At 29.1% G+C, this 13,176-nt stretch overlaps 1 protein-coding gene across 12 annotated transcripts in view; it reads left to right on the top strand.

The window, feature by feature from the left end:
• LOC143230683 (1-phosphatidylinositol 4,5-bisphosphate phosphodiesterase classes I and II-like) overlaps positions 1–13,176 on the top strand; it is a 151,863-nt gene that overhangs the window by 100,700 nt on the left and 37,987 nt on the right. For all 12 annotated transcript variants that reach the window (XR_013016595.1, XR_013016594.1, XR_013016596.1 and 9 more), the window contains 10 exons: positions 285–431; positions 1,797–1,954; positions 2,780–2,859; positions 3,536–3,620; positions 8,248–8,332; positions 8,745–9,037; positions 9,168–9,258; positions 10,502–10,586; positions 11,034–11,106; positions 11,753–11,804. Coding sequence is in view for 9 of the 12 variants with exons in the window: in XM_076464656.1 (XP_076320771.1) it covers positions 285–431; positions 1,797–1,954; positions 2,780–2,859; positions 3,536–3,620; positions 8,248–8,332; positions 8,745–9,037; positions 9,168–9,258; positions 10,502–10,586; positions 11,034–11,106; positions 11,753–11,804 (1,149 nt within the window). In the remaining 3 variants the exon portion in view is untranslated. The remainder of the gene's footprint in view (positions 1–284; positions 432–1,796; positions 1,955–2,779; positions 2,860–3,535; positions 3,621–8,247; positions 8,333–8,744; positions 9,038–9,167; positions 9,259–10,501; positions 10,587–11,033; positions 11,107–11,752; positions 11,805–13,176) is intronic.

The raw sequence follows: 13,176 nt of genomic DNA, 5'->3' as shown, positions 1-13,176 counted from the left end.
CATTGTACAGCTTTGTACATATCTTCAAGTGAACAAAAAGTTTTAAATGAATAGAATTTCATTTCATCTACTTTATTATCTAAGCAGATATTACAGAAGTTTTATTAGAATTGATACTCGGCCCTTTTGTAGAGTAAACTGAAGTACATCCTATTATTTAAAAACGTATGTGTAAAAACTTTGCTACCCTTAAATGTTCCAGTTCTAATTATTATACTACAGATTTTGAAAGAAAACTTTGTAAACTGTAATTTTAAAGATCTTTCTTTATTTTTGTCTTTCAGATTTGTTATCAGCCGAAGGATTCTTACAATATTTGATGAGTGAGGACAATAGTATCATGGCTTTAGACAAGCTGGACTTGAATGAGGACATGAATCAACCTCTAAACCATTACTTCATTAATTCTTCTCACAATACCTATCTCACAGGTGAGATTATCATGTAGTATTTTACCATCTTCAGAAAAGGTTTTTAGCAAAAAATGTTAACAGTGCAATATATTGTGTAATGACCTCTCCACAAGAAATGTTAACAGTGTTATATATTGTGTAATGACCCCTCCACAAGAAATGTTAACAGTGTTATATATTGTGTAATGACCCCTCCACAAGAAATGTTAACAGTGTTATATATTGTGTAATGACCTCTTCACTTTTTATCAGTATTATATATAGAATATAATTTCCTCTTCAGAGATGACCAGCAGTGTTATATGTTATGTATATTTTCCTTGTTACGAGAAATTTTAGTAATATCATGCAAAAAAAAATATATATATATTGTATTGTTCTTTTCAGTGTAGCATATCATATAGTTTGTTTTTGAAATACTTCTTTTTGAGCAATCAGTGAAAAATTATATACAGTATTAAAAGCAATATGTAAAACTACTTTGTGTTAAGGCTTCACTTTCTGATATGGTGTAGTATTTTACAGCTAATTCAAATGGGAGTTTGTTACATAGTTATATATAGAGAGAGGCTTCATTTCATTTTCTTATGAAGTTGAATTACCTTTACTTTTAATTTGCTAATTTTTCTTGTATACTTTTACATTACAGAGTATTTCAACCTTTTTTTTAAGGTACAAGAAACTGGAGATTATATGAAATATCGAAGACTAAATAAAAAAAATCTTCTGAAATATCTCTGTTTTTTCAGTTTCTTTGAGAGTTGTTATGAAGAACCGATGTAAAAAGATCTATGTAAAACTTTCATGTATTATAAAAGTATGACTTTTTCAACAACTACAGTGTTTAGCTAATAGCTTGAAAGTTTTACTTGGTATGAAAAAAACTTTCTTATACATATGTTTCTTTTATGGTTTAATAATATATTTAAGAAATTCACATCTTTAATATAGGCATGCTTCTAAGCTTTTCGATCTAAGCGATAGTTTGTAAGTATCAGTCAGTAGGCCTAAGTATACATGTAAGTATCGTGGCAACAAGATTACTCTGTGACTGCATGTTTACAGCTTTCAGGTTTATGTAATCAGAGATTACCAATTTGCAAATTGAACAGTCCACATAAGTGGTTGCAAAATCATCCCCCTCATTGGGTGTAAAAAATCTTTGCCCCTGATTGGCAACCATAGCCCAAACGTGGTAAGACTAGTTTAGGATATCAGAAGCATATGCAAGTTACAGTGTTTTGTGATAGTAAGTGCAACTGTGTATTTTTTTAAAAAAGTGGCACATGTAATTTTCTTCTGAAACATTGTGAACAGTAAGCTCATTTCTTGTATGTTTACTATTTAATGGATTTAATGATATCTCTATCACTTTAAAAACAGGGCATCAATTGACTGGCAAGTCATCAGTAGAGATGTATCGACAGTGCCTATTAGCAGGATGTCGCTGTATTGAATTAGACTGCTGGAATGGTCATAATTCGGATGAAGAACCAATTATAACACATGGCTATACTGTTGTTACAGAAATCTTGCTCAAGGTATAGTGCAATAACAAAATTTGTATTATTAGTGAAAAAATAAGAATAAAAACTGCAGAAAATTTACATAAAATCAAAGTTAAATCTGGGTTGTTAATGCCAATGAAATATTACTTCTTATGCCTTAACTTTATTGGATTTTGGCTCCCTTACTATAAAAGATTTAGTAGCTTTTGGCATTCTCAGTACATAAACATTAGTGACCTAAGACACACTTGTTGTAACTTTAGTTACTTGTGATCCAGTGTCATAAATGTGGTGGCTTGTAACTCAATATCATAACATTAGTGGTTCATGATATACTCAGTATCATAACTTTAGTGGTTCGTTATATACTCAGCATCATAACTTTAGTGGTCATGATACACTCAGCATCGTAACTTTAGTGGTTCATGATACACTCAGTATCATATTTTTAGTGTTATTTTGTTACAGTTTTGATAATAGAATACTAATTACAGGCAAATTTTTTCCTGCTATTTTTTTTAACTTAACAACATGAAAATTACAATTGTATTTGTTTGTTTGGTTTCTAATTAAGCACAAAGCTAAACAATTGACTAGCTGTGCTTTACCCATCACAGATATTGGAACTCAGATTCTACCATTGTTGTACAGACATATTCACTGGATCAGTTGCACATTATTTACTTTTCAGCACTAATTATACAAATTATTTGTTACTTTTGTTCATTAAACTGTGATCTTTAACTATAAGAGAATGAATGTCAATTTTAAGTGCAGTCTATTTATCTCAGAAACAGTAACATTTATCTTGGCATAAAAATTTTCTAGTAATATATTCTAGTGTTTTGTCCTGTTTAGGAAGTAATAGAGGCAATAGCTGAAAGTGCATTCAAGACTTCAGAATATCCTGTGATATTATCATTTGAGAACCACTGTTCGTAAGTTCTGACAATCTATTCATTCATATCTCACCAAATGAATTATTAAAATAATCCAAGTAATAGGAGTTTTGCTAATGCAGAATAAATAACTTCTTAAATTTTGGAAATAGTTTTGTTCTTTTCTCCTTTATAATGGTAATAACTGTTGTAATTAGCAATAATTGTTTTAGAAAGCATGTAATTGTGCACTGTTTAAAACAAAATAGATTGGAGGAACTTTATGTTGGTTTCGTAAGTTTGCTAACAGATATGAATTATCTTGTTGGTTAAAAGAGGGCAATCTTAAGCATTCATTCAATGAGACTCATATGCATGTTTGTTTCTAAGTTGCCCAATGATAAGAACAAGTCAATTTCCAGAATATCAGAAAAGTAATAATTTTATTCTCATTCATGATATTTTTAATGTAAGGTGTTAAATATGATGTAAACACACTGTTATAATGATCATTCTTGTGTACTAGAAAACATTTAACCAGTGATCTAAACTTCATATCTGTTCAAAAAAGGAATCTTCCTTGCTGTAAAAGCTGTACCTTGTACCAAAATGATAATTAATCAGTAAATAAACTTGAAATGAAACAATTATTGATGAAAAATATTGATGCTTTTATTATAATAATTTTAAAATATGTCTTTTGTTTAAGTAATACTGATTACTGATATTTCTACAGACCTAAACAACAAGCTAAAATGGCCATGTACTGTCAGAAAGCTTTTGGAGAAATGCTGTTGACAGAGCCATTGAGTACCCATCCAGTAAGTGTATCTTGTACAAGATCTTAATAATTAGTAACTCACACTGTACCGTCTCTAAACGTATACTTTGTCTAATTCACATTAAAAAAGTAACAGAATGTTATATTCAGTTGAAATGTAAAAGTCAACATTTCAGATATTGACAACAGGCTTTTGTGTGTGTATACATATACACGTGCACACAAACACCTTAAGTAATAACAAATAATTCTCAGTTTTATTTCTTAATATACAAGGCTACTAATATTCATATTCTACAATGGTGTAACAATTTTATGACTTATTCTCAGAACAATGTTGGCTGTGACATTAAATATGTTCCCGTTTTTGACAGCTCATAGCTATAAGATAGTTTTTCAGGTATATATATATATGGATGGTTGAGTATATTAAAAAAATTTTGATCCTGAAGAAGAAGGTCCACCTTTTGAAAATGCTTGGATCATAGGGTATTGTATCTTATTGATTACCATAGCTGATATCAATTCTCAGTGGGATGCATGTGTCAGAACTACATTTTTATATTGTATGGTATTTTGTAAATAGTGTGATGCCACAAAAATCGACCACATCACTTTTGAAAAGGGTGTTCAGTAGCCCTTTCCAATATGATAAGCCCATAATATAAAGCTAGAACTTCCAAAATGAGAGTATCCCTTGTATTTAATGACATTGAAAAACAAAGGAATATGGATCAAGTTAGAGTGCTAGGACCATCCAGAAAGAGACCAACAACAAGTAATTTACCCTAAATGTAATGAGCAAAAGTGTAATGTTTTGTAACAAGTGAAAATTTAAAAAAAACACAAAGATCAGTAGCAAAAGCTGTTCACATGCCCCATAAATATACCAGCAAAAGTAAGCAATAAAACCAAAAAGGATCTACATCTAGAAATGTGATACAAGTCAAGTTTACACAAACATGATACAAGTCAAGTGTATACAAACATGATACAAGTCAAGTGTATACAAACATGATACAAGTCAAGTGTATACAAACGTGATACAAGTCAAGTGTATATAATTGCTTTCATGACATATCTGTTTGTAACCATCACATACCTCAAGCAGCTTGAGATTAAAGTGGGTATTTATGCTACTTCATTTAAAAACATACCAGTTAAGTTGCCAGAAAAAGGACCTATGAATTTCTCTCCAATATGACTGTTCTGGAAAATCATAATTGTCATAAACTAGTATGAATTTATGGAAAGTCATGGAAAAGTAGTGTACTCTGATTATGAGAGTTTTATAATGGAACCTTTTGCATTGGAAACAACACTACAAGATGCACATTTGTCAGTTAGGCATGATTGAACATGGTGACATGGACTGGAATGACATACTCAACCTCTGTAAATTTTGAAGCATTTGAACTAAAATAATATGTGCATAAAGTACTATTCATATGTCATGTGCTGTAATTTGGTTGGTACAGAATTTAAACAGTTACTAAATGTATCTCATTAGAATAATTTCAACAGTATGGGGTAGGTGCTGATAGTAGTTGATGTGCTCAGACTATGAATTTGAGGATTCTTTGTTTGCATCCTGGAAATAATTTCAACATGTGTTGGGTGTGATTAAATTAATGTCCCCAGACTATGAATCTGAGGGTTTTTGGTTTGCATCCCATTTTTGCAAAAGCATGCTTCCTACTTTGAAGCTGTGAGTGCATTCTAAAAGTGACAATCAAATTCCTTTACCAGGTCATATAAGAGTAGCTCAAGAGTTACACTTGAGACTGTTGTTCTGTTGCTTTTCTTCTAGTAGTGAGTTCAAAATTAGGGAAAGCTAGCCCTTGTTAAGCTTGATGTGAAAATGTTAAACACACTCAAGGAATATATCATTAATGCATTATCCAAACTCACATTATACTTAGCGATTTTCAGAAAGCTGACAAGATGTAAAAATTCAGAATGCTATGACTATGGTGTATCTAATATTAATTCATAGATTAAATCTGTTGAAATGAGCAAAATGTACTTGTATCAATAGTAATTACGATGCTATCATGAAAACAGTTGAACAGACTAATCATGATACTGCTGGAATCTTCTCATAGCTAGAAATTTTATAGGGTGCTATACACTGTAAGTACTTCACTGTAAACATTGTAATAATAATGAAGTACACTGACCAGTGATAATATGTAATGATAATTCAGCATACTTACCATTAGTTAAATACTGGTACTTATAATGTAGTGCTCTAAACAGTGATTATACACTGAAAATCATAATGAAATACACTCAATGCTAAATAAGTACAAGTTAGGATTATTCAGTGCATTTACTACTAATTAAATACTGGTAGTGATACTGTAGTGCACTTAACATTTATGAAACACTACAAATGATAATATAGTACACATAACACTGATTAAGTACTGATAAAAATAATGTATCACACTTTACATTAAATAAACACTGGTATTGATAATTTAGAACACTTAACGTGATTAAACACTGATAAGAATACTGTAGTGCAGTTAAAACTGGTAATAACAAGGTAGTACACTTAACACTTATTGAACACTGGAATTGATAATGTAGTACACTTAGTGATGGTTAAACAATGATAAAATTATGTAGTACATTTAACACAAATTAAAGAAAAGTATTAACAATTTGATACACTTAATACTGATTAAACACTAATGACAATAATATAATAATACAATAACTTAACACTCAATAAACTGATAATGATAAAGTAGTACATATAACACTAAATAAACATTGATAATAACAGTTTAGTGCACTTCTCAGTGATTAAACACTGATAATAACAGTGTATTGCAATTACAATAGAAAGAACTTTGGTAATGATAATGTAGTGCACTTAAACATTGAATAAGCACTGACAATGATAATTTAGTGCATTTTCCTCTGATTAAATTACATTAATAACAATGTAATGCAATTACAATACATTAAACTCTGATAACAATAGTGTAGTATGCTTAACACTGCTTAAATATTGGCAATAATAGGGTAATAAACATTACTCTGAATAAATGCTAGTAAAAATAACTTAGTACACTTAACATCAATTAAACACTATTGATGGTAATATAATAGTTATACAGTACACTTAATATGAATAAACAGACAATGATAATGAAATATGTTTAAACTCAGTAAACACTAATAGTGATAATGTAGTATATTTAAAATGATTGAAAATTATAAATTATGATACAGTGCACTTAACATTTATTAAACACTAAAAATTATAATTTAGTATACCAAACACAGATTAATTACTGATAATGTAATACATTTAACACTTTTTAAATGCTGGTTGTTGTAATACAATACACTTAATACTACTTTAACAATGGGGTTATAAATTCATAATATTCTAAGTAATGCTTAGAAACTGATAATTGCAGCTTCAAACACTAGTAATGACATGTTCTTATTACACTGATCACAAGTTAAAATATTTGTAATGGTAAGATGATACACAGAATATTCCTTAAATGTCACTTAAAAAACTGGTAATGGTAATATAATATTTGTTGAATATAAAATGGTTTTAGCAATTGAAGTTAAATAGTCACAAGAGTTACTGAAACCTAAAGAATGATGTTCCAGGTCCCATTCTGCTCTTAGAACTACTTTCACGATCATTGATCATATTCTGTCTGATGGCCATTGTTACACATTATTGTCAAACACATTAAGTGGCATTGTAACAAACTTCTGTGAAGGATTTCAAGATTAATCTCAAACGAAATTTTAAAAAACTTTCCACAGACACCCCACTAAATGTAGGAACCAACTTCCAAGATTGTATTTGAGGTAAAAAGGTTTGATCGTGCATAATTGAAGGACAATTTGACAGAAATGTGGTCAAATTGGATATTGCTGGGATGGGATTATTTAACCATCTCTTTCAGCTATTGGTTTTACGGTGTGCATGGAATATTGTCAGGTTTTGATTTGTGGGTCTTTGTCTGCTTCATCTTCTTGTTTATTATATTTTAATTATATTACAAGATATGCCAAACTTCTTTACAGTAGCTATTTGGATAAAATGTTTCTATGTTTTATCATAACTTTCACTTTGAGGACTTGACTTAGAATGTGATTTTAGAATCTGTTCATGCCTTAAATACTTTATTGTGTGAGTTTATCCATTTCCATGGAGAACAAGAAGGTTCTGTCTTTCTTCAAAATATTATGTCCTTAGATTTTACATTATGTAGCCATATAAAATTATCCTTCCATGCTAAGGTCCATGAATATATTACATAGTCTAATAAATAGAACTGTGCTTTGAATGAAATATATTGATGTTAAACAATTTATATGTGTTTCCATAACTTGTATTTATAGCACACAACGCTGTATTACCATGTACAAATCATTCTTATAAAGTGCAATAACAATGGTTATTTATACACTCCTGTGTTTCATTATCAACACAATGAAGGTTTTATCTTTAAGTTAGGTTTGAAAATCAGTGTTAAATTAAACTGTTTTCTAATCTTATATAATGTTAAATATTTATTATAACATGAGTTACAGAATTTGTACCAGTTTTGAGAATTAATATATATATCTTCCAGAACTTGGTTTTGTAAAATTTCATGATGAACAATTTTTTTTTATTTCAGTTAAAACCAGGTCACCCTCTACCCTCACCTAAACAGCTGCTCAGAAAAATCTTAATTAAAAATAAAAGAAAACGATACCCATTAGGTAAGAATTTCATACTTTTTTCACTTTACTAGCTCATTTGGAAATACAGTAAATGTAACATTAATAATTTTTCAGTGTCCATTTTTATAAAATTTAGAATATATAATTATGAATCTCTCTCTCTCTCTGTTAAGAGTTTGAAATATTTTTCATATTATGGGTTAATTTTGAGGCCTGAAACATGAATGGGTAATTTTATCTTCAATCATAATATAGTGCCTTTCATGTGATGCAGTAACATGTCTTAGTGTGTTTTGCCTTTATAGACTTTTTTAATAACTTATTAAATGGTCATTTAAAAAACAGAACCTTTTTAGCTATTATACTTTATTTTTTGGAAATATTATTTATGAATAACATATTTTATATATAGAATTTTAAAATGCTATATTATTTGAGGATTTGCTTTTAGAACAAAAAAGTGGAAACGATGTACCTCATGAAGAAGAAGAAGAATTATCATTTCATCCCTCACCTGAACACATCCTTCCAGTCCAGTATGATGATTTAGGAAACCTAGACCATGATATAACTGGAATTATCCATCAAGAGAATAATGAGAAGATGGTCTCTCTTATGAATTCTTCAGTAGAAAGAACTGAAAGCAACTCTTCAAGAATTGAAAGTTTTCATTGCATGAGGGAAGATAGCATTCTTGATTCTGGTGGAGAAGATGATGAAAACCCCTACCAACAAACAGAAGAGGTACATCTGTATCATATCCTAATGGTAGTTTTTTCATAATAAATTATTAAATCAAATTTTTGTTGGTCTTTTTTTAAATTATTTACAATTTGAATACTTGTAAACTAAACTCAGAAACAATTATTTTCAGGGTACGAAAGAATCCGAAGCTGGGGCTGAGATGTCAGCACTTGTCAACTATATTCAGCCTGTACACTTTCACTCCTTTGAACATGCAGAAAGTTAGTTCAGTTTAATAAACTTGTTTGTTACTACTGTTCAGTGATTAATACTTTTGAAATATCATACATTATCTGATACATTTAAATTTTTAAATATTAAATTTGTCTTTGAGAATTAGAATGATGGTAACTAAATTGATAGAATTAATATTTTAGCTTATACAAAATTTCACTTTATTATGCCTAAATGAAATCCTATAAAATGTATTTTGAAATACAAGATATATAACTAGAAAAATATTTTAAAATATCTCACAAAAGGTTACAGATATTTTTAGTGGAACATAAATTTAATTTTAAACATATCTATTACAATCACATTATTTATAACTATATCACAATAAATCTATAATATACTAAAACTGTTTTTTTCCATACTGTCTTGAATGTCACAAAGACATTTAATCTTTTACATTTTAGCAAAAATGTAACCAAACATTATATATAAAACGGAAATACATCTGTCAGAGGAATTTAGTTATGTGTAACAATTATACATATTTAAAACATAAATCATTTGGTTTGTTTTGAATATTGGGCAAAGCTACTGTAGGGCTATCTGCACTAGCTGTCCCTAATTTAGTAATGTAGGACTAGAGGGAAGGCAGCTTGTCATCACTACCCACTGCCAACTCTTAGGCTACTCTTTTACCAACGAATAATGGGATTAACCATCACAATATAATTCCCACATGGCTGAAAGGGCAAGCATATTTGGTGTGAGGGGGATTCAAACCCATGACCCTTAGATTATGAGTAAAGTGCCTTAACCACTTGGCCATGCTGGGCCACCTGAATCATATCAAACAAAAATACAAAATATTTTCTGATAATTTGATGATTATTTAGTACTTACCTTCTTTCAAAAATTCTGTTTCTTATTATTTCATGTATGTGTTTTACTGAATGCTTAAGGTTTCTTAAAAAAGCTGTGTTTTATGTTTCTTATTATTTCGTTTTTAGTATCATTTTTTTGTTATTTTAGCTCTGGTATTAACTGTCATGTGTAGGTTGTGGCAAGTAAATTCAAAAAATTTTAAATCTTACAAATTGGAAACTTGGATCAATTAAGAAACTAAAACTACAAAAATCATACATTACTTTTACAATTTATAATATCAAACCTTGTATTTTAGGAATGCATTAGTATTATGAAATGCCTTTCTTTGTTGAGATTGAAGTTTGATGTTTGCTTATTATGATGAAATTGTGACTTTTGACAACAAAGCTTATTGCATCTTAGGAAGAAATCGGTGTAATGAAGTATCTTCTTTTGTTGAGACTCAAGCAACAAACCTTCTGAAAGAGCATCCAGTGGAGTTTGTCAAGTATCCTTTTAACGTAATATTTCAAGTTTCTAAACTGATGCATGTATGTATATTTTTTAATTATTTCACTCTATTTCATTTAAAGATCCAAATTAGATGCCATTTCTAGAAGGATGTAACACTCACCACATTTTTTCTTTTCTGTTTTAGATTTATATTAATATGAAAGTTACAGAAACAGGAAAACTCTAGAGGTGCATAACAAGAAGTATGCAGAGTTCTGTTTTGTTCTTATTTATGTTTTGTTGCTTTGAACATTCTCTTTAATCATGAATTATTTACTTCCACATTAATTAAAGGTTTATACATTTAATATTGAAAAACAAGGTATAAAATTAAGTTTTGAAAGAAAGATGATACAATGTGCCTTACAAAACATAAATAAAATGAAAACTATGTTTGTGCATTTTTATTTTTTTATAAAGAATACTTAACTAAATTGAACAGTTATAACAAACGACAGTTAAGCAGGATTTATCCACGAGGAACAAGAGTAGATTCCAGCAACTACATGCCTCAGGTATGGAACTTCTTAACTGATTCAAAGGAATCCATTAACTAAATTTGTGAGATTGGAAGACATACATTTGAGTGTATTTAGATGTTATTGTTAAATTGTTTTTACCAGTGATTGTCCTTCATTAGGTTTGACTGTCTGATGGGTCAAAATGTTTAAATGAATGCTCTTAATCAGACTTAACTGATTGTTATTTTGAGTGAATGCTGCTCTTCATTAGGCTTCACTGACTGACAGAATGCAATGTTTTAAATGGATGGCCTTCATCATGCTTAACTGTCTCATAGAATGTTGGACAGTCAAATCTAACAAAAGGCATCCACTGAAAATGTCATTAAATAAAGGTTGAATAGAGTTTCCTAATCTTGTTCATTGAAGTGCATACTTCCAATGGTTGATTTTGATTACTAAATTATGAATACTATAAAAATTAACAGATACATATTAACTCTGGAATTTTCTAAATATGTATTTAAAATGTGCATCACAAAATTGTTATTTTTACTATAATTATAATGTGCTATGAACTTTAAGCTTTCTTTAGGTTTAGAGCATCTTGCATAAAACAAATAATGAGCAGCAATACTTGCTTGTTTGTAGATTATCTATAAACTTTCAATATATGAATACTCTTTTACTTTTATTTCAGGTATTTTGGAATGCAGGCTGTCAAATGGTGGCTCTTAATTTCCAGACATTTGGTAAAATGTTAATTTATATTTACAGTCACAAGTATGGTAATGCTGTATGTAAATGCATTATTATATTAATGTTGTAAAATAAGTATGAATAGATGTGTGTATATATATATATAAATATATATATATATTTTAATTAATTGTATTGAAACACAGAAACTTGTATTTCAGTATATTATCAAATATGTACTTTCATAGTCTTACATAAGTTTCTCAGCATAACATTATTCCATAATTTTAATATGAATTTACATAATATCTTAAGATCTGCTTGTAGAAATAATCCATTTGTTTTTTATAGCAACAAAAATAAGTAAATAAGCTTGTTGTTATTTCAAGTTATTTTCATCAAGTTTTTTTTATAAAGCCTATGGATTAAAACAGTTTGTCTTGATTAGCAATGATAAACTGTTTTTAACCTTAGTCTCTAATGCAAAAATACCTGATAGAAATGCAATTGATAAACAAATGGAAATCTATTTAAAAGTTTGTACCATATCCCATTTGTTTTTGTAATTCAATTAAGAAACAATTGGACAGAAGCATCATCAAAGAGTGGACAAATCTACCCTAGTGATTATGATAATTATTTTAGTTTTACCAAATATTATGAGAAAAACATATATTCATCTTGAGACCAAATCTTGTGGTGTTCTATAATTTTGAATCACTCGTGCATTTAATTGACACAACCTCATTTTGGTACATCATAATAGGAGTGTTTGACTAGCTCTTCACTAAATGCGTAGTGGTTGGGTGTGGATAATCAATGAAACAGTCCAAGAATCATTTGAATTTGAGATAGAAGAAATTAAATCATGTGAATTATCACTTTCAATAATTCACAAATAATGAATTTTCATCTTATTTTTACAACTTTAAGTTTGAGAAGTATTTAAATACAAGGCAATCTGAATTATACCTTGATTTAACATAAGTATCGTCATGTGTTTTCTGATACTTTTTATGACATAAAAATTCTACCTCTTTCAAAACAGTTCATAATGAATGGGGCATCAACTAAAATTGTGACATTTATCAACAATCTCACCCACACATTTTCTTCTGGCACCTCCCCTGTAATTGGATCCATTAAAAATCCTATTGTGTTCCTGTAAGAATACAATTGAAAACTAATTGAATCTAACAGAAAGCCATTATACAATTAAATTAGGTGCCTATCAGAAAATAATTATATTTCAGTTGAATCACATTGAAGGCTAAACAAAATCACAGTATCTTAGCAGTGAATACTTCTGAGTTAAAATAAGATAACAATAAATATCAGTGCCATAAATTAAAAATAAAAATGAAGAATTATTTAAGTTAATATCATTATGTTAAGAAACAGTTTCACTGGACAAAACCAGGTAAC

The sequence above is a fragment of the Tachypleus tridentatus genome, chromosome 10, assembly GCF_004210375.1.
Source record: "Tachypleus tridentatus isolate NWPU-2018 chromosome 10, ASM421037v1, whole genome shotgun sequence".
In the NCBI taxonomy this organism is placed as follows: Eukaryota; Metazoa; Arthropoda; class Merostomata; order Xiphosura; family Limulidae; genus Tachypleus; species Tachypleus tridentatus.
Note: the sequence above shows the minus strand (reverse complement) of the source record. Positions and strands in the feature narration are given on the sequence as shown.